The sequence below is a fragment of the Chrysochloris asiatica genome, unplaced genomic scaffold, assembly GCF_000296735.1.
Source record: "Chrysochloris asiatica unplaced genomic scaffold, ChrAsi1.0 scaffold00077, whole genome shotgun sequence".
Taxonomy (NCBI): Eukaryota; Metazoa; Chordata; class Mammalia; order Afrosoricida; family Chrysochloridae; genus Chrysochloris; species Chrysochloris asiatica.
In genome coordinates, this window is record NW_006408595.1 from 2227281 (window position 1) to 2250638 (window position 23358).

Below are 23358 nucleotides of genomic sequence, written 5' to 3' on the forward strand. Positions count from 1 at the left end.
CCAACTCATAGTAACCTTGTATAGGGTTTCTGAGGGGCAGCTGGTGAGTTTGAACAACCAACCTTGCAGTTCAAACCAACCTTGGGTCCAGTGCTTATCCTACAGCACTACACCAGGACTCCTACCACATACTAGCAATTAGTTTTATCTCTGATAAAGGTTTAAATGCAGAAGATGTAGAAGTTTTTGTGTAAAACAGAATTTGCACATCCTCTTTAAACAGTTTGATTTACAAGTGACGTACTGTCCACTCTTTTTGCCAACTCTTACATAGTCAGAAGTTCTGTAGCTACTACAACTTAAATCAACAAAAACACAAAGCAATGTAAATTAAAAGTCATGGAGTTTCTGAAGAATTTGTAGATTGAATGGGGAGGAAAGGAAGCAGCTATGAGAGCTGGACATCTTAGGAGAGTTAAAGCCAAAGATCAATCCTCAGATAAGTTTTAGAAACTCTCAAGCAAAAAAAAGCAAAGGGAAACTATCTTCTCTAATGCTTGCTGTTCTTTTGCTGTTGATTTTATCATTTTTTCTTCTTCTTCATTAGGTGGTTATTGTTATATGTCATCAAGTCAGCTCCAATTCATAGCAATCCTGTATAGGGTTTTTGAGGAGCAGCTGGTGTATTTGAACTGATGACCTTGTGGTTATCAGTCCTGTGCTCATCCTACAGCACCAGACCAGGACCCTACACATAGTTGAAATAAGCCAGAACCATGTGGATTAATGGCATCTTTTTTTCAAAATTATAAATGTTCTAGAAAAGAAACTTAATGTTTGCCAGTCATTTCCACTGGTATGCATTCCTCTAATCAGATGGTTTTGCTTTTGTTCAACCATTTAGCAATGGGAAGTACTTCAGAATGGAACAGAAGCACGTGAGAACTGGACTGTATGAGGCGCCAGGCAACATAGGGACAAGGAGATCAGTAGAAGGGAATCAGAAAGAATACCAAAGGTAGACATTCACATTTTTCTTGAAGACTGGCCTACATTCATGATAGGGAAGGAAGGGCTCTTCCCCCGCCCTTTGTCTTTTCCTACTCGCTCCTGAGTTGCTTTGACAATGCAATATAACAAGTAAAAATCATTTCACATGAATGAGACAGGATACTTGGCCAGCAGGTACTTGTAACATTTTGTAGAGAAAAAAATTAGTCAAAAGTTCCAAACAATTAGATTTTAATTGAATTTGCTGGATGGATAAGGTTGAGGCAGAACTTTTGCAATACCCTATCTGAAAATAAAATAGATCTATATGAGGCAAATAATATTAACCTAACCAGAAAGATGAGGCTTTCTGCTCCCATAAAAATTTACAACCTCAGAAACCTTGTACAGGGTCGCTATGAGTTGGAACCGACTCCATAGCACATAACAACTACCAGAATCAAAAAGAGTTACTGAGGAAGACTGAGTGCTAATTTTAAGAAATCTACTGTAATTCTAAAGACTTCTGGAACTCTTTGTTTATTATTTGTTGTTTGTTTTAGTGTGAAGCAAAACCTTTTGCTAAAGTGATAGTGTATCTACATTTTAAAAGAGAGACATTAAAAGTAAACCCATTACTGTAAAGTTGATCTGATTCACAGTGATCCCATATGACCCATATGGTTTTCCAAGGCTGCACTCTGTAGGGGATGCAGCTGGGAGTTTGAACTACCAACCTTTTGATTAACAGCCAAGATTTTAACAACTGTGTCACCAGATCTCTTAGAATGATGGAAAAATGCAGTATCCAATATTATAAAATAGTATCAGTTTTCACTTTTTAATTCACTGTGACATTTTACAATAGTGTGGTTTGACTACAGTTTAATAGAATTTATAAATTTTACAAATTTATATATGTAGTAATATAAGTTTAGCATAGTAGGTTGCAAGTTGGGCTGTTAACCAAAAGGTCAGCAGTTCGACTCTACCAGTAGGTCCACGGCAGAAAGATGAGGCTTTCTGTTCCCGTAAGCATTCATAGCCTCAGAAAGCCTATTGTTGTTGTGAAGTGCCCTTGAGTCGGTTCCAACCCATAGCAATCCTTTATAGGGTTTCTGAGGAGCAGCTGGTGAGCTTGAACCACCGACCTTACAGTTCAAACAGCTTTGCAGTCTGACGCATTAACCCACAGCACCTATACAGGGTCTCTGAGAGTCGGAATCAACTTGATGGCTCTTAACAACAGCAACAGTAACCTAAGTTTATAAATGGAATCCAAAACTTTTATAATTATATAAAATTTTTCTCTAATTTATAGAAAAAAATCTGTACTTATAGAAAAAAAATTTTCGAGTGTCACACTACATTATATAAGTTTCAGTTTTACAAATGTACACTACAGGATATAAAACAAATGCTTTTATAAAACATGTTTATTAAGCATTCTAAAGAGTTAAGAGCTTTCAGCATGCATTAGCTTTTCCAATTCTAAGGTTTCACTTCTGATCAAGTTTATTATTTTTATTCTCACAATTTAAAAAAAAAAATGTTATATCACTTTTTGTTAGGAAATAATTTTCTGTACTTGGATTTTTACGTGTAAATCCAAGTGTTTGGTGAATTCTCAGTATTAGCATCTACTATTATTTTTATCATAACAATTATTCCAGCTACCATTATCACTAAAATGGCCACAGTTTTTCACTTTGAAATAACTGCTGCTAAATGTACGTATTTATTTTTACCTTAAAATAGTTAGGAGTTCCATAATAAAACAACAAGGTTAAATAATAATAAATCATTTTTCCTTTTGCATTATCAGTAAAAATTGCATAAAATGTTGAATTATCACAACAAAATAACTTGAATCAGATGTACTAATTTAATGGCATTTAACAGCAACAATAAACCATATAATAAGAATGTCAAGAGAGCCCAAGTTTCTATTGGAATCCAAATTTTCTATTATTCACACTTAAAAACTGATTAATGCAACATCTATAAATTCACTTCATAGTAAAAGCAGAGTTAGCTCATGGCCTTGAAAAATAAATATTCTTACTTATGCCACACCAAAACAAAGCACCCATTGCCACTGAGCGGATTCCAACTCATAGTGCCCCTAGAGGTTAGAGTAGAACTGCCTCATGAAGCTTTCAGGGCTGCAAATCTATATGGAAGAAGACTGTCACATCTTTATCCTTTGGAGGAACTGGTGAGTTTGAACAACCAACCTTTTGGTTAGCAGTCAGGTGCTTAACCACTCTACCAGCAGGGCTCCTCTCATCCTTGTTTATACTTATTATTCATGATCACAAACTACCTAAACCCTGAAAAACAAGCCATACCCTTTGACATTTAACCAATTTGTATTTTACAAGTAAATTAAGTCATGTGTGAAAATTTCATGTTCATTCAAGTAGTATATTGAGTAACACTAGCTTCAATAATTCTATGATCATTATTTCAGTTTTATACCCATTTTAATAAGGGGGCAGTTAATCATTATACATTTCTTAATGCTGCTACAATCAGCCATCCATGAAAAAACACACCTAGTAAGACATTAATAACTTAAGAATGCAATTTTTACTGCAATGCCTCCTAACCATAGATGTGTAACACCTTGTTTTCATTGTTTTATCCGTTCCTTTTTAACTCAAGGACATGAACCAGAGTTCATTTGAAGAATTTAAACCTCTAATAACTTTGATCAACTGACTAAGGAAAAAAAAAAAAAAAGTGTGGTTGCCTAAATAAATTTCTAAGTAAACAGAGCAAAGCAGCAGGTAGACTAAATGTTAATAATAATTCTACAAAGCTCTCCCCCGCTCCCGCCCCTATAACAAATCACTTGGCAAAAAGAGGGCTTTGCCTCCTTTTGAATATCTAGCCAAAAATACTTTATTTTAATTTCACTGGCATGTTCAAAATATATTCTCAGTAAGTAATTTGACTGCACCATAGAATTAATGTGTAACCATGTAAAAAAAATTATGAGTATTAAACCTCTCACATATTACAAGTGTTCAAATTTTCATGTTCCTACTCTTCTTTGCACCCAGTTGTTTTCAGATGGAGATAGTATCAGGATGCAATTCAGGGAAAGCCTATACTAGTGGTGGAAAGCTGAGTAACTCCATTTGGAATATTTAGAAGGTCTGATGAAATGGCAAAAAAACCTTCACACAATCAGATTAGTAACCCTGTAGAAAATATTTAAGAGACCAAATGACATCAAATGTCAATCTGATGGATTAGTTTAGACTTTAGTTAAACTAATCTAGACAGGAATTAGAATAACCATGAGACTACTTAATTGAATTAGAAAATGGGGAGGGGCGGGAGATGAAAACACTGAGTGTGATGATACAGCAAGCTTTGCAGAAAAGCAAGATGAATGCAGTACAAAAGCAGCTACTTGAACAAATATAATGTCTAACAGTAACTTTACCTTGTCATAATCTGAGTAAAATTCCTTACCATATAATTATAATTAATTATCCTTAACTCAAGTAGAGCTAAATTATTTTAAAGTGCATAACTATAATTGTCAAAGTAAATAAATGGCATTTAATTTGTCAATATATTTATAAGACTATATACAATCATAATTGCAATTTAAAATAATCCTAAAAAGTATTTAAAAAAACAGTAAGAGATTCATACAGCAATGATTTTAAAACAGTACCTTCGTTTCTTCTTTTTTTCTTTCCGCTTTAGCTTCTCTAAATCTTTTTTAGCTAGATCTATAACTTCAATGGTTTCTTTGTCTGAGGATAGGATAGATGGAGAGAAAGCTGATGATCCACTGAAATATGGCGATCTTGCTGTGGCTCTTGTCAGGTTTTTTCGAAGATTTTCATTCACTGCTTCACTTTCTAATAATTTTGCCCTAATGAATAAAATTATACTTAAGTAGGAAACATTTGAAATCAGTTTCTTTTGCATGTTAAAAAGGTTTTCAAAATGTACTTCAACAATGCTACAAGGTGGTTTTGTTTTTCCTTTTTTTCATAAATGTACTTACAAATGTTAATGTTTAGGATATGTTTTTAAATCCCCTTATTGAATTATTATAAACCTGAAATCACATTCATCATGCTCAAAAGAATTCTATATCTTCTATATCTGCCGGTGGCAATTAGGTTACTTGAATGCTAATCAATGGGTACCAGTTGTTCTTGCTTTCTAAACCCATTATTTAACCATGAAATATACACGCAGCATGGTCTCCTTCCTTTTAGCTCCTCATTCATCACGCAATAATAGCATTTCCAAAACTTTGAAAGGAATAGTTAGTCTAACGTGCCCCTAACTGGCTGACAGATATCTGGCTTGCAAATCTAGTGTGGGAAAAGACGATGTCTCCAAGGAAACCTGAGTTTGATCATTGAAAGCATTCTTTTGTTTGCTCAAGCAGCCCTAATAATAACAAGAGAATAATGCATGTATTGTCAATAATATGAGAACACATAGAAGGATGAGTTCCTAAAAGAGCCTGGACTTTTGTGATTAAAGGAAAGATAGAGTCCTTTGCTTCTATTTAAATTTAAACCATCAAGAACACCATTATTTACATAAACATTTCCAAGGTCAATGTGGCACAATGGTAATTGAGGCAGGGCTAAAAGGACAAAATACTACCTGCTATATTTGTCTCACATTACATTCCTAAGCACTCTATCTCTATACTATATTACTAAGCACTTTGCCATATGTTCAGGTATTTCAGAGGAAGATGCTAGAATATTTGCAACTACTAAGTTCTGAAAGGCATAGTCAGCTAGTGCTTTCTCATTGTCTGCCAACATTATTTATAAAACCGGTGAAACTAGCTAGAGACAAAGCATGCATAGTATCAGTGAATATATGTTTCAAGTCAATGTCCTGTAATCTATTTAATAAAACTGTTTTATTACATATCTGGTGTCATATGTGAGCAGAAAAACCATCATAGTATTTTTAAGTATATTTAAATAGCAGTATACAAGCTTTTAGATTCACTGACAAGATTGTTTTAAGAAAACTTCTGAATAAACAGTAGTCTTTTTTTTTTCAACTAAAAATTCAGCTTAACTATAAAAACTCAAAGTCAATAATTAAAATGACCAAACAACAGCAAAGTACAAGCAATACTTCACACTTTTCTATATTTTCAATATCTACCACAAAGCACAATAGAGATTGAAAATATAGAAAAGACAAGGATTTCTGCTCCCACACGACTTAAGAGCCTCAGAACGAACTAGACCACACTTAACAACAACAACAGCACAAAGTCAAGGAGCTTTGGTGACACAGTAGAGAAGTGGTTGGCTGCTAACAGAAATGTCACCCACCACTTGGCAGGAGAAAAACATACCAAAGATTACCACTTTGGAAACCCTATTGGGCAGCAGTTCTACTCTATCCTATAGGGTTGCTCTGACCTGACTGCACACAAAAACAACAGGGCAAAGCCTGTGTACATAACAAAGTATATAGTGAATGTTATGAACAATTCAAAGTATAAATTAGCTAAAGCATATAGAACTGTTTTGTAATTACTTCATTTATATAGTAATCTGATAATTTAGGTTAGGGTGTTTCTTGGAGGGGGTTGATTTTTTAAATCTATGGTTAAAAGTTGCATTTGGTATAAATTATTGACTGGAAAATTCATTTGAAATGTAAAACATCACCTAAAAGACAATGGTGGTGGTAGTGGTTATGTGCAGTGGAGTCGGTTCCAACCTTCTGAGGCTATAAATCTTTATGGGAGCAGAAAGCCTTATCTTTCTTCCATGGAATAGCTGGTAGTTTCAAACTGCTCACCTTGAGGTTAGCAGCCCAATTTGTAAAGACTACGCTATCAGAGCTCCTTTAAAGCATAGCAAATATTAAAAATAAATAAAAGTTTGCATCTGGAAAGGATGTGTTCATTACTTCTTCACCCCTGCTGCTGATAATGACTGAAACTTGAGCTCCACTCCTTAACTGGTCACTAAATAGTCGATTCCAACTCATAGAGACCCTATAGAATGGAGTAGAACTTCCCCATAGGGAGTCCTGGTGTAGTGCTGTGGGATAAAGCACTAGACCACAAGCTCCATTTGAATCACAAGGTCAGTGATTCAAGCTGCCAGCTACTCCTTGTAAACACTTTACAAGGTCACTATGGATCAGAACCAACTTGATGGCGTCCTGGCATGACTCTGTAGGATACACATTTGCCTGCTAATCACGAGGTTGGTGATTCAAACCCACCAGCTGCTCCTTGGAAACCCTACACAGGGTTGCTATGAGACAGAACTGACTCCATGGCACTAAACAACAGCAACAAATCTTTATGGAAGTAGACTGCCAAATCTTTCTCCATGGAGTAGCCGGTGAGTTAGCATTACGAATCGGGCTGCGAACTTCAGGGTCAGCAGTTCGAAACTACCAGCTGTTCCGCGGGAGAAAGATGAGACTTTCTGCTCCCGTAAAGATTTACAGCCTCGGAAACCCTGTACAGGGTCGCTATGGGTCGGAACCGACTGCACGGCACATAACAACAACAACCTTTTAGTTAGCAGTCACAAACTTAACCACTGCATCTCCAGGGCTCCTTGCTCACCTCCACAGAACATGTTTTTTGAAAGGGCTTTAAAAATAACAGCTCCCTCTTTCTTTCTCTCTTCTTCCCATTCACCCACTCACTCATTTGTTGCCTGCATAGTACTTAATAGGAGACCAAGCAATGAAGTCAGTGTTTGCATCTTGCTCTGTCACTCGGAGGGTCTTAGGCAATGATTCTCTAAAACCCTCTACTCTTTTCTCTGTAAAATGGAAATTATTTACTTTTTATAGGATTGATACCAAGTCTCTGGGTGGTGAAAATAATTCAAGAACTAAGCTACTAACAGAAATACTTGATGGTTTAAAACCACACAGAGATCCTCAGAAGAAAGGTCTGGCAATTTACTTCTAAAATCATGACCACTGAAAAACATATGGACCACAGTTCTACTCAGAAACACATGGATTGTCATGAGCCAGAAGCAACAGGATATAAAGTAGTTTGTTTTTTGTTTTTTTTTAATATATATATATATTTGTTTTTTTGATTTAGGATTGCTATAAGGATCAATGATACAATTAATTTAAAACACTCCTGACTAATATTCTATTCTAAAAATTATTATTATGAAAACCTAGAAAAATCTACTTAGCAGTAGGAGATTAGTCAAATCAATCATTTACATCTATAAGATGATACAATATGGAATCATGCACAAGTCATTTAAAAAATATTTAATGGCATTGAAAATGTTTATAACCTATTATCACATGTCAAAGAACAGGTAGCAAACCAATATACATTTTTTATTTAAATTTTGCTAACTTATTAATTGAAAAAAATAGATAATAATGACAAAGTCATAGGAACTAGAAGAAATTTTGACACAGTACTGCTTAATAAGTGAGCAGTGGATTTCCACCTCTCAGTATTTTATAACTGAGAAGCACCTAAAAGCATCAGTATAAATTTGAGTTTTATAACATTACTAAAGAAATTTCTTCTAAAAGAGAGTTTTTTTTGTAAATTCAAAGGAAAAAAATGTTGAAAAGATATACATCAACACATTAACATTAGTTCTCAGAATGATGGGAATATGGATGATTTGAATTACACTATCCTATATTAAAGGCGCTCTGGTAGCGTAGTGGTTACGAATCGGGCTGCAAACCATCAGGTCAGCAGTTTGAAACTACCAGCTGTTCCATGGGAGAAAGATGAGGCTTTCTGCTCCCGTAAAGATTTACAGCCTCAGAAACCCTGTACAGGGTCACTATGAGTCGAAACCAACTCCACGGCACACAACAACAACATCCTATATTAACAAGGAGTGCTGGTGCGAGCCTATAGGCTAATTAACGTGCTAGACTGAAAAGTCATTTGAACCACAACATCAGTGGTTCAGGCTCATTAGTCGCTCCTTGAAACCCTAATACAAGGTCTCTGTGGGTCGGAATTGACTCGACATCAGTTAACAGCAACATAGTAACAAAAGTGTCCTGGTGGGATGCTATAGGTTAATGCGCTGGACTGCAAAGTCAGTTTGAACTGCAAGGTTGGAATTTCAAGCTCAATAGCTTCTACTCGGAAATCCTATACAGGGTTGTTATGGGTCAGAACTGACTCAATGGCACTAAACATAACATGTTAACAAACATTTTCAAATTCAAAAAAGTACAAAGAGTAATTAAACTGTGACTATTATTAGTTTGCAAATAATGTGATATATAAATTTATTAAGCGGTAATGATTAGCTTAAAATTGTTAATGCTGTTGTTAAGTGCCGTAAAGTCAGTTCTAACTCATAGTGCCCCTGTATAGGGCTTCTGAGGAGGTGGGTTTGAACCACTAGCCTTGTGCTCAGCAATCCAGTGCTGATCCTATAACACCACACCAGGACTCCAATTTAAGATCAGAATAAGGCAAATATCAATATTCTCAAGTGGCAATACGTCATCTTTAAGGAGTTATGCATAAATGCCTTCCTGGGAAATGTTTTAATAGAAATATAAACTGGATTTAGATGTAATATATAAAGGCAGAATGTGAGTAATTGAACTTAAATAATACTAACACTTTAGACCTTTACCATACTTTCAATTTAAGATGGTTTACACCTTACTGGTTTATGTAAGCTCCATAATATATCTGTGAGCCTGTTGTTCTTGTTAAGTACCATGGAACCAGTTCTGACATATAGTGACCCTGTATTGGGTGTCCATGGAGCAGTTGGTGGGTTTGAACCACCGACCTTGTAGTTTGCAGTCCAGTGATTATCCTACAGCACCACACGAGAAATAATACCAGACTGTTGTTGTTGCTGTTAAGTGTCATCTAGTCAGTTCCAATTCACAGTGACCCTGTGAGGGTTTTTGAGGAGCAGCTGGTGAGCTTGACCTGCCAACCCTGTGGTTAAAGCCAACCTTGCATTCTAATGCATTAGCCCACAGCACCACACCAGGACTAGTAGGTATGTATTACCAGACTAGCAGGTTATTACTTCATTTTTACAGAAGAACAAACTGAAGTTCAGATATATTGGGTAACTTGAACCCAAAGCCTTATTAGTAAACAGAAGTTTAAATTTAACCAAGGTAAAGCTATTTGAATTTAAGGCTAATTTATGCATACCACATATGTAATTTATTTTTACATTATAAAGTACAGTTCTAGAATTCTAGAAGACTACACCCCAAGGGTGGGACACACCTAATTAAAGAACCATCAGAGAAAAGTTGGGAAAGTGAAACAAACTGTTAACTTATACCAGGAAAGATGTGATCACAGATGGAATTCAGGAGTTATATGTCATCTCTACTCTATAAATGGCTTAAAGAATGGTCTTGACTCCAGACAGTGAAGAAGGAAAATACTAGATGCTGCAATCAGCAAGAGGGGGAATGGTCCAAGCAGTTTTCTAGGATATAGGACACTAATCCAATAGTGAGACAAAATCTAGGTACAGCCTTAGAATAACAGGGTGGAGAGATGGTATGGAGTAGGTCTTAACAATTGGCCAGTGGCAGGAAAACAAAAAGGACATATAAAAACAAGCAGGCTAGGAGCAGGATGACAAAGTCTAGAAGAGAAAAGACAAAGATAAAAGTTGTGTTTCAGTAATTGCTATCAGGACTAACTGTGAGGCTTGGAAATGTAAAGGTAGGTGTTTTGTAACAAAAGCAGGGGAGTAGTTGATTTTGCAGTCCAGGAGCAGAGGTCCCAGGGACCTCTGTGAGAAAAGTGGAGTGTGGGACCCTCCCAGAGAAACAGGGACGCCAGAGGCAGAGACGATGACGTGGAGAGATGAAGCAACTGGGGACTCTGGACTCAGGGAAGGAGAGGGTCTGTGTGTTGATGGCCGGGGGGGCAGGCTTGCCTATGGTTGTTTGATGATGCATGGAGGGGATTTTGTAATCATTGCAATGACACGAAATACGATAGGATGATGTAAAGCTAATATTCTCCCATGTAAACTATCACATAATTCACAATAAAAACTTACCAAAGAAAAAAAAGTTGTGTTTCAAGCATGATAACCATGGGATTTACAAAGCGAGGAAAGATTAGTCGGAGAACAGAAAAGCACTGTTAAGACAGGATAGAAACTACAAGTCTTGATTGGCTGCTGAACAAAACCAGGACCAGGGCCCCAGGGGGGAGCCAAAAAGGTAATGTTTGGGAAATATACTTAGGAAGGGGCCTAAACATTCCACTAACAGCAACAATTATGCATGACCAAACTTGTGTATGCATGTATGTGTGAGTGAAGTAAAGTTATTTGAGAAACTTCATCTAGCACTACATCAAGATGTCTTCTTAATTTCCTTCACTTTTAAAAAATATTTATGGGATCCAGTTTGCCTTTTTGAACCAGAAACAGTGAAAACAGGACTTGTTTCAATCTAAGAAGCTGTAGAATACCCAGGGCAAAAGACAAGGAAAGGGAATACAAACACAAGATGGGGACGTGTTGGGGTAGCTCTGAAAGGTGACCTCTTAGCCTAGGTTTTTCTCTGACAATTAGCAGAAGTGAGATTTGAGCTACTCAGATGCTCCGCATTGTGCTAACTGCAGTTTTATTTCAAGAGAAAGCAGCTAGCTCCATCATGAGTGCAATCCACAGAATGTGAAAATGCTGTAGAAATGAACAGTGTCCATTACGCTCTTTCCCAGCCCCATTCTCCCTGTCTGGTATCAGTGCTCTCTCCTCTACATTCCTACAGCAGGAACAGACATTCATTTTACTAAAGTCTGTCATTCTGCCCACCACATGTGACTATTTTTGTACATACCCCACCTACACTGTGAACTTCTTGCTTATGTTATGCTTGTCTTAGGCCATGAAACAATGCTTGGCATATAATGAACGTTTGTGATATGACACATGAAATGTGAATGGATGAATGTGCCAGAAAGAGAGGCAGGGAAATTGGTAGGGATGAACTGATCTACACATAAAAAATAACTGAAGGAAAAAGGAAAACTGGAGATGACTTGTAGATGGGGGTAGAGACACAGGGAGGAGAGGCACCAAAGATAACTTCACCAACATCAATTATATCTGTCCTGTATGTCAGATTGAGTAAATTCCCAATGAGGGGCATAACAGTAAGTATAGAAAGATAATCTGGGAAGAGAGCAGAGTAAAGGTGTGTGAAACTTAACATCATGGGAAAGTCAGTATCTATTCCCCAAAAGTTAACCTGAATAATAGACTGAAATAGCATTCTGAACACTTGCTGAACAATAAACCTAACAAATAGTCATGTTATTACATTGTTAAAACCCAAAATAAATATATGCCTTATACATAAGAGAACAGGAACTTACCTGAGATCTTCAATTTCTTTGATGTAACTGTGTATCATATTACTAATCTCCTCATTCCCTTCACCTGCAAAAAAGAGCATAAAATTAAAAATTTGCTTTAAATAAAGACTTCAACAAAATAGAACAGGAGGGGGAAAAGTTATGGAAATAAAATAATAATATAATGCTTTACAGTACAATTTTCACAGCAAATTTTCTACTCTTAATTACATGTGGAGTCCTGGTGTGGAGCTGTAGGATAAGCATCAGACCGCACATCAGTTTAAACCGTTAGGTCGCCGGCACTTAACAACAACAACAACAACAATTACATGAACAGACAGTAAGATAACATGATAAAGCAAAGGGGATGTTTTGTTTATATAATTCATTGTAAAAATCATTACATATTTAACTTAAAATCACCTACTGTACAGATCTTGGCATTTCTGCTTCAAATAGTTTTGGTGATTAACAAACACAAAATATGTCCTCTGCCCTCCAGAAATTAATCTCTCGCTCATCCCACCCTACGCACATACCTGCTCTGGCAAGAACCTGGTTGGCCTGATCACTAACAAGCTGTGTGATTCTAGTCCTCAAAGCATCAACTGTCTCTTGCATGGCTTTGATTCTTACACGCAGATTATTATTTTCTGTCTGTAGCATGGCATTTTCATGAAACATGTCGTTGATGCTTTCCACGCCTTCCTCATCAATTATTCTTTTACCCTAGAAAAGGGAAATAGATTCCTATTAACTGAGGAGCCTTACATGTGTACACACTTTGTGTAAGGATATAGCTTTGCTGCTATTATTAAGTGCTGTGGAGAACTATAAAATTTTATAGCCAAAAGCCCTTTAATCTGACCAACACCAAGGCAAAAAAGATCCATTACCCTCGACTGCAACCCTCCATGGATTCCTGGTGTGGCACTGTAGGATCAGTACTGGATTGCCAACCACAAGGTCAGTGGTTCAAACCTATCAGCTCCTCTTTGGAAATCCTATACAAGGTCATTATGAGTCAGAACTGACTCCATAGCACTTAACAACAACACAACCCTTCATCGTGCTTTTGTCACTAAGTAATTCATTGGGTAAGACACTGAAATAGAGATTGGTCAGATTAGCAGACCAAATATCACTAAAGGCTTCCCATAAGGAAGGACTAGAGAACCCTACCTCCAAAAAAGGAGATCACAAAATTCTGGAGTCATCACAAAAAGACAACATTGAGTTCACAATATGCTAGCCTTAGGACTATCACAAAATGTAAAGTCAAACCCATTAGCTTACTGTTTTATACTCCATGAGCTCCATCTGAAGTCGCGTGATCTCACTACGGAGTGCGTTGATTTGCTGACTAGCTCTGTCCTGATTGACCATCACCTTGTTCTTGATATTTCTAGCTCGATTGGCATATTTCAGGGTGTTTAAAGTTTCCATAAAATCTCTGTCTGAAGGGCTGACACACGCTATCATGATTGTTTGGCTGAAAGTTACAAATATAATTAAGTTTACAGATAAAAAGAATTAAAACACTAAGGTATTTTTAAATCCCTGTCCTATGAATAGCATCTTTTCATCAAGATAATAAAAGATTGCTGCTATTAAGTTAAAAATAAAAGTAGATCCATAACCTATATGTTTAACCTGTAATCTATATGCTTTAAGATTATTTTAACAAAAAATACTCTGTTTATTTAGGAAATCCAATAGCACAGTTTCACCCTGTCCTCTTTAAGGTTGTTATGAGTCAGAATCCACTTGACAGCCTTGAGTTTGATTTGTTGTTGTTGTTGTTACTTAAGTAAAATTGGAAATACTAAATGTGTACTATCCCTCTTTAACCCATGATGCCTTAAGACAGCACAAGCACATACAGTTTTTAACTCTTTATAAAACTTTTTACAATACTGCACACAGAATAATTCTAAAATCGAATCTATTTACAACGCAATAGGTAAAATAGAAAGATAACTCCGTTAATTATTTATGTATTATTTCAATATTTGAATTTTTTCATCCTTTTATTTAATCACTTGTATATTAACTTTTGACATCATGAAAAGATTTTATACAAAATCCAATCACTCAAAAACAAGAAAAGCTATAGAGCCTTATGTTTTGCATTGTTTTGTTTTTTTAATTTATTATAGTTTGGGTGAAAGTTTATTGAGCAAGTTTGTTTTCTATTCAACACTTGATACACATTATGCAATTTCCTCAGTATTAACAGGTCTCTTCCCACCTCCTCCCAGATTCCCCAGATCCATTTGTACATCTTTCCCACCCTTTCTTGCCTTCTGAGCTTTGTTTTACGGACATCCTTATGTTTAATAAGGTGCTATAGCATAAGCACTGGACTGCTAACCATACGGTCAGCACTTTGAACCTACCATCAGGAGAAAGATGAAGTTCTCTACTCCCATAAAGATTTATAGCTTTGAAAACCCTTTGATAGCCATAGTAATTCAACTGTAGTAGGTTTTCGGTTTATGTTTTATAATACAACACGATCTATGAGTACATAATCAGCACTTCTGGCCAGGTTACACCAGAAAAATGGGAAAGATTAATTTATGGTCATGATAAATGGCTTGACAAACCAAATAGTAAAATAGAGGAATGCTTAGTACGTTCCATATATTATGAGACAGACATGAGATTCCAATGGGAATTCACAAGGTAACTCAAGAAGGTATAAGGTCTACATTTAAGGAGCTTATTTATCCATTCTGATAGGAAACCCCATGTTAATCAATTCCAAAACAATAGCTTCCTATCTAGTCTTCTGCTGTAACTCTTGCCTTTCCCCAATAATCTCAATGTAGCACTTGTAGTGATTCTTCTAAAAAGTAGCCCCATTCACCCACATTTTTCACTTTGCCAGTTCTTGCTCATGTTACTCACCCTTATCATACTATTATTAAAGATTCCGTTTGACTGTAAACTTTTCTCTGTGCTTCCTCATACCTTTTGCACATATATATTATCTTTTCATTTAGATGATTTTTATTACTACATATTGAAATTTTCTTAAACCTCAACTCTGACATGCTAGGCTCCTACAGAACAAGGATCATCAAATTTTATTCATTGGTGTACTTCTAAGTATATATTGCAATAATTGGAACATATTGTTGCTGGTAAGTGCCATCAAGTTAGTTCCAACCCATAGTAACCCTATACAGGGTTTCTGAGGAGCAGCTGGTGAGCTGGAACTGCCAACCTTGCAGTTCAAACTGATTTTACAGTCCAGCACATCAACCCAAAGTGCCACACCAGGAACATATTAGGTCATCAGTAATTGTTCTTAGTATGTGTCACATACTAAGTGTCACATTAGTATGTGTCACATTTATTATGTGCACATATTGAGAGTCAGAAAGTTAAAAATAATTCACATCTCTCTAGTCTCTCTTGGTGAAGAAGAGGCAAACACATTAGAGTGAGGATTACAGATGCTGAATAGAGCATGGTTTTTGGAAGCGTGGTGTTAGTCTGTGAACTATTTGTTACTAGTTTACAATACGATAAGTTTAGAAATTAAGGGTAAGCACATTAGAAACTTCTACAACACTTGAACTTGTAATCAGTGATTCATCAGAATGCATAGGTTATGGAACAGTTCAAGTGCTCTAAGACTCACATGGTGAGTCTCAAATACTGCAATCAGACTAACACTTGTATGATATCCTGTACCTACCACAAACTGAGGGAAAATATTCGCCTTTTGCAAATGATTTGAAGGGCACTAAGACCAAGTACTTAAGGAGAATGGTGAAATTCAGGAATGAGAGAAGATGACCAAGATTAACTTCACAGGGAAATGATAACATATTAAGCAAAACCCTAAAGATACAAATTTCCAGTACAGTTATATTTGTAAAGAAAACACTATAGCTGCTTACTTTAAAAGCTGATGTAAAAGCTCCAATTCTGCTTTAAAGACAATCATATCAGTAAAATATTTTACTATGCTACATTTTATATACTATAAACAAGGCAGTTTCCAAAAGTTTGTAGAAAACAGAATTTAAAGACAATGGAAATTTTTCACAAACGTTTTGAAGCCCCTGATATATCTTATTTGCTAATACATTATATTCTATTCTATTATACACCTAGATAGCATAGTGGTTATGAATCAGGCTGCAAACTGCAAGGTCAGCAGTTCAAAACTACCAGCTGCTCTGTGGGAGAAAGATGAGGCTTTCTGCTCCCATAAAGATTTACAGCCTCAGAAACCCTGTTCAGGGTCGCTATGGGTCGGAATCAACTCGACGGTACTTAACAACAACATACACCTAGAAGGAAATACATCACAATTAGCAGCAGCAGTTACCTATAGTTATAGAAACACAATGGATTTTTATTCATGTTTTACACTTCCATATATTTTCCAGAATTTTTGCTATAAATGTATTAAAAGTGGTATGTTAAATAATATTAAAAAGCATAAAAGTCAGCTTGCTTTAAAAGTCAACAAATTATGTACCTAACTATATGTACCTTGTTTCCAAAACTACGTCAACTAATTTTTCATTTAAGTTTAATTTGCATAAACTTCACAAAATGAAAGTAGTTTGCTCTCCATGGCTCAAATAAAGTACATTTCTTTTTAACTATGAGGTCAATCTGAAATTCTAAACAAGAATTGAGACTTAGTAAGGATAGAATTACAAAGGGTCATCTCCTCTGAGGGGTCACCACCCTTGTAAACATGGGCGGAAAACATCTGAGACTATTTGGCTGTATCCTAAAACTCAAGAGAATTCAAGGCCCACAGTGAAAAATACCACAGACATACCAATTAGAAAGCAAGCAAACTTTTAAAACTATTGAACTCTGTCAGTAAGGGGCTAATTACCATGTCTGTTTTGCTTTTTGGTTACAAAATAAATAGTAAGAACTGGCTAAAATAGAGAAACCTTTCAAACTTTTACAGGGGCTTAAAACATAAATTTGTTCTTTTACAATAAGACATTGATATTGAAGATCAGACTGAAAAAATGGAAAATTAAGAAATATACAATGATGGAAGCAAAATGGCATCCATATGTAGAATGCTAAAAGATAGACGACTTAAGATAATACCAATATCCCAAACAAGGCAGGAACATACAAGTGCTGAAAATTATAAGGCAAAACTTTATAAACCAACAGATTTCAAACTTAAATAGATCTAACAATATTCAAAATTCTATGAATAGCTTTCAAAAAGAAATTTTGCAGGTTTAATTACCAGATCACTGTACTGTATCCAATTACCTTTTCAATAAACATTATTTGTTAGACTACTAAAAACATTGTAAAATAAATTTGCTGTGACTTTATAACTTGTTAAATTGTGCTACGCTTGAATTTAAAAGCTAAAAAATGTTTCCACTTGCAAAGCCAACATGTTGACGTTTCTAGAGGGGAATGCATTACCCAAAGGATGGAGTTAGCTGATAAAACATATCAGAATGCTGTAAAGTATGCAAAAAGGGAAATATCAGTGATTTTAACAAAGTTTAAAAACCCAATTTTTATAAGTCACTTTAGAAACTTACTTATAAACCAATAATGGAAACTCAGGAATATAAAGAATAATCAATTATACATACCTATTACCCCCAAGGGAGTCCTGTAGAAGTCTTGTTAGCTTGGAATCTCTATAGGGAACATGGGTAGCCCTTTTGCTCTTGTCTCCCAGTGCACTTATTACATTGCCAAGTGCCAACTAAAAGAGAGCAAAACGATATAGATTTACTAATTTCAATACTTTTAAAGGAAAAAAAAATTGAGAAAAAGAATATGAAGACAGGACTTAGAAACATTTGTGTTTAATTTTTCTTTACTTACATTTATATTTTAAGGTATAAAGTAAACTTTAAAGTTGCCTTTATTAACTACTAAAATACGACACCACTCAAACTTTGGTATTATATAGAAAGAGTCCTAGAGTGGCACTCTGGGATAACGCACTGGACTGCAAAGTCGGTTTTGAACCATAAGGTCGGTGGTTCAAATTCACCAGCCAGTCCTTGGAAACCCTATACAGAGTCACTATGAGTCATAACCAACTCGACAGATCCTAACAACATGTATATATATACAATATATATATATATACATAATATACACACACATATATGTATGTATGTATGTATATATATATCCACAACTCACAATTATTTATACTTGTATGCAACAATTTTCTTTAGAAATGGAATGTTATAGAATTAAAGTTTTGAACCATCTTTACAGCATCAGGTGTGCTTCTGGAAATTTTTCAGTTCCTACTGTAAACTCTTCTCCTCAACTCAATAAAGAAATAAAATGTCTAGTTAATGTAATAGTTTCATAAAAGTTTCTTATTAGAATATAGCTCCTTATAGGAAAATAGAACCTCCTTCAACCATAATAAAAAATAATACAACTTTTCTAAATAACATATTCTTAAGCAAATAAAGGTGCACTTAGAAATGCACTCAATCTTTGTGCCAAGCATCCAATTTTTAAAAAATTAAGTCAAATGATAGCACTCCCTGGACACTCCTTCCTGTCATCTGTTAGTGTTTTTTCGATTGTAACTAGTCATGCTTGCCTTCAGTAATGCAAATGTCCATTAATATGTCTCCTTTAGGACCAATCGATCATGCAACCTATGGCATCATTTTCACTGTGTCTTGGTCTCTTTTTTTAGGACTACAGTTGTAAGCACTGGCCTCACTGAAACTCTACTACTGTGTCTCAACATGCTTTAACACTCTAAAACAGGAAAACAGAACTTTTGTGTTTTCCTGACAGCATAAATGCTAATACCAGCATTGTTTTATCTCCTAAGAAATGCAAAAGATTCCTAGTATGGTATTATAGCATAAGCACTGGACTGCTAACCACAAGGATGGCAGTTTGCCCCACCAGGCATTCCTCAGAAACCCTATACAGGGTCACTATGAGTATGAACTGACTCAACAGCACTCAGCAACAAAAACAAGAAATTCAAAAGAGTACACCAAGTCCAAGATCCAGTTCATTCATTTAACATCATATTCAACTCTATAGTGGGAACCTTAAGATGGGCACTGGAGTTGAGAGGACTGAGAATCTCTAATCAGCCTCTCTTGATAATTCCCCAACAGAAGCGTTGTGACCATTAGGCAAAGTCAGAAAAGAACCCATGTCTGGAGCCCCCAGCTGCAGGAAGGTAGGGAGAGAGACAAAGCAGAAAACACATGCCATATCACAGAAGTTTAGGGATGCCTTTATTTTTATATAAAAGCAAATGTCCAATTATATAATGCAGACAACAAGAAGACAAGCTATACAACACAGAAATTTGCTTTAAAGCATTTTCTTCCATGTAACAGAAATCTTATGTTAACTCAATCACAACGTATTTTCCAATCAAAATACCACTAGGTGGCATGATATTAAAATTGATTTCTAACATAATCTAGAAAAGTTTCCATTTTGAAACAATCATGAAAAAATGTTTGGTGGCGCTGTGGGTTAATGCGCTGGACTGTAAAGTTGGTTTGAACTTCAGTCTGCAATGTCGGCGGTTCAAGCTCACCAGCTGCTCCTCGGAAACCCTAAAAACAGGGTCGCTATGAGTTGGAACCAACTCAATGGCACTTAACAACAACAACAAATTATCCCCCAAATCAATAAAGTGACTGTCATAAAAAGCTAACCAGCCCGCAAGATGGCGGCGGTTGGAGCGGGCCGTCTGTGGTGGCCCCGATGCTCCGAAGCCCACAACTGACCACCCGGAAGCTGTCAGCCTCGGCTTAGCTCTATAACAAGAAAGTTGCTGATCATTATGAAAATCCCAGAAACGTGGGATCCCTCGACCAGACATCTAAAAATGTTGGAACTAGATTGGTGGGGGCTCTGGCTTGTGGTGATGTAATGAAATTGTAGATCCAAGTGGATGACAAGGGGAAGATTGTGGATGCCGGGTTTAAAACATTTGGCTGTGGTTCTGCGATGGCATCCAGCTCGTTAGCCACTAAGTAGGTGAAAGGGAAAACGGTTGAAGAAGCCTTGACCATCAAAAGACAGACATTGGGAGCTTTGCCTGCACCACCCCCACCCCCACCCCAGCACCCCCGTGAAACTGCACTGTTCCATGCTGGCAGATTACAAACTGAAACAAGAGCCCAAGAAAGGTGAGACGGAGAAGAAATGAGCCTGGGGCCAAACTGCCAGCACAGCCCATCAGCTGCCCCTCCACCCCTACTCGCCATGCCACCACCCAGATGTTCAGAAGCCCCTCACGCTGCACTGAAAGAATGCTGCAATTCACTCACTGTCTACCGTCCCCTGTGGCTGTGATGCCGGTGAAATACACCATGTAATACTCTGGATCCCGTGCCGCCTTCCAGCCCACTTTACCGTCCCAGCCCAGTCACGTGGCCATCTTGAATTGTACGGCACTCAGTGATGATGGCATACACCGTCAGCTGTCAGCTGAGTCCATAAAAATATTTGCTTTTACCTGAATCTATTTTTGATGATTTGAAAGAACCAATGATTGATTGTACATAAGACAGATATATATATATAATAAAAGCATGTAAGAGAGCTCTGGTAGCGTAGTGGTTACGAATCGGGCTGCGAACCTTAAGATCAGCGGTTCGAAACTACCAGCTGCTCCGCGGGAGAAAGATGAGGCTTTCTACTCCCGTAAAGATTTACACCCTCGGAAACCCTGTACAGGGTCGCTATGGGTCGGAACCGACTCGACGGCACTTAACAACAACAACAACAACCAAATGCTACTTTGAAAAAAACCTTATAATTTGAGATACTTAGAGTCATACTAAATGTTGATTTTGATAGTATATTTTAAATGTGGAAAAAGTTTTCAACAATTTCTAGATATAATTTTCTGTACATATAATTTTTAAAATGTGTTGTTGCTTGCTGTTGTTTTTAAGTGCCATCAAATTGATTCCAACTCATAGTAACCCTGTATAGGGTCGCTACAGGAGCAGCTGGTGGGTCTGAACCATCGACCTTGCAGTTCAAACAGACTTTGTAGTCCCGTGCATTATCTTGCTGTGCCAAACAAACCAGGGCTCCTCATAAAAAGAAATCCAAACAAATTATTACACATGAAGAAAATCTGCAATTTGAGAAGAGAAAAAAGCCTACAATATGAGATCAGAGGATTCAATGCACTACACATATGCTTAGTGCAAATCTTATTATTCAGTTCAGTGCAGGAAGAGTTTCATTTAAGATACTATGTATTCTAGAAAAGAAAAGGACAATAGCAAAACACCTTAGTCTTACCAGTCCACAGTTGATGGAAATGCCTTCTTTTGCCCGCTCTCCAGTAGCACCAGTACGCTTCAATCTTTCTGATCCTGCCAGATCCACAAAATGGAATTTTGCAGTCAGGGTCTCAAATTCATTCATCTCTGATGATTCAGAAATCATCTTATTATCAGTTGCATTTTCCTGCAATTGAAGTAAATCATTGAAAATATTTTATTAATGTCACAAACACACACACACACAAAACAACCTCCAAACCCACTTTGTCCTCATCCAAAGTATAAAATTATGGTCTCAGAAAAAAAAAAAAAATAGCAAGTAGTCAAATAAACATAAATGCAGAAATGTGGGCTGGCAATTAGAAAATTAGACAACGAAGCTGTTAGGTCAGAACCCAGTTGTTATCAAGTGAGACTTGGCATATGATGGGAAACCTCTAACATATTCTCAAAAGCAAAGGGTTTTAAGTGACAATATCCATTTCCATATGGCTACAGCATGCCACTTGGATGCTGCACAAATCCAATTTTCTTCAAATCTTACAAGGTTGGCCCTTGGTATAAATGGAATTAGAAGACATATTATTAGGGAAAAAACTGATTAAGTAAACTGATTTCATTCAAATGTACTCTTGGGATTCTTGTGATTTTAGAGAAATGATGTCTAAAAGTTAAAAATGAGAACTAGTAACTCACAGCATCTGTCTGGGGACACATTCTGGTTTGACACAAGTGAATGGTAAAAATGGCATGTGACCGAGAGCTCTGAACATTCATCTGGGTACTAGCAGTAGTCCGTGATAAAGCACCCAACTTCAAACACTGCATCATCTGAAAAAAGGGAAGAAAATTTTGCTTTACTTGAATAATATTTAAACAAATATGCAACTCAACCAGTAGTCTGAGCTAATGGTTAAATTCACCATATTAAAAGTTATAAAATATGTGAATTTTAATTTTATTGTAATTACAGGCACTTTTTGAGCTGAACTTCTCAGTATAATAGTGTATTATTTTTTAAAATAGAAGAACACACTGAGATGCCTTTGTTAGCTACTTGCTGACATTTGCAGCATCCATTCCAAAACTTTACTAAATCTGAGCAGTAACTTGAATTACTCAGACTCTTCTGTATCTTCTGTTAAATTATTTTTGGTCATTTTTCTTACCAGTCTTTATTTAGAAACAGTAAAACAATCTTATATCTGTGACAATAAAAGGTACAAAAGGATTGTCTAACCCACTTTCTTTAGCTGTGAAGAAATAGTGCCTTAGATTCTTTTGATGCTATCATAAATGTACTGAGTTTAATAAAATCCTGGTGGAAAAAGAAAACAAGAGGCAAGATTTTAAGTCCATGTTATGCTTAAGAAAGGAACTATGATGGTGGGGTGGTTAAGCACTCAGCTGTAACTGAAAGGTCTGCAGTTCAAACTCATCAGTCACTCTATAGGAGAATGATGTGACAAGATACTTCCATAAGAGTTGTTGTTGCTGTTAAGTGCCGGTGAGTTGGTTCTGACCCATAGCAACCCTGTATAGGGTTTCTGAGGAGCAACTGGTGAACTTGAACCGCTGACCTTGCAGTTCAAACCGACTTTGCAACCCAGAGTGCCACACCAGGACTCCTCCACAATAATTACAGCCTTGGAAAGTCTACGGGGTAGTTCTACCCTGTCCTACAAGTCACTGTGAGTCACAATTGACAAGACGGAAAAGGATATGTTTAAGAATACAAACTTCATATCTCACATCTTTCAATTAAGTATACTACTAGAAAACTTTATTTTT

General features: G+C 36.4%; 1 protein-coding gene and 1 pseudogene across 4 annotated transcripts in view; one reads left to right on the forward strand and one right to left on the reverse strand.

Annotated features, from left to right (window-relative positions):
- Positions 1-23358, reverse strand: part of KIF21A (kinesin family member 21A) — a 196032-nt gene that overhangs the window by 72845 nt on the left and 99829 nt on the right. For all 4 annotated transcript variants that reach the window (XM_006865296.1, XM_006865295.1, XM_006865294.1 and 1 more), the window contains exons 5-11: positions 22264-22398; positions 21584-21751; positions 17902-18017; positions 13586-13781; positions 12829-13018; positions 12308-12371; positions 4625-4828 (exon numbers count right to left, since the gene is read on the reverse strand). In XM_006865296.1, coding sequence (XP_006865358.1) covers positions 4625-4828; positions 12308-12371; positions 12829-13018; positions 13586-13781; positions 17902-18017; positions 21584-21751; positions 22264-22398 — 1073 coding nt within the window. The remainder of the gene's footprint in view (positions 1-4624; positions 4829-12307; positions 12372-12828; positions 13019-13585; positions 13782-17901; positions 18018-21583; positions 21752-22263; positions 22399-23358) is intronic.
- LOC102811902 lies at positions 19989-20474 on the forward strand (annotated as a pseudogene).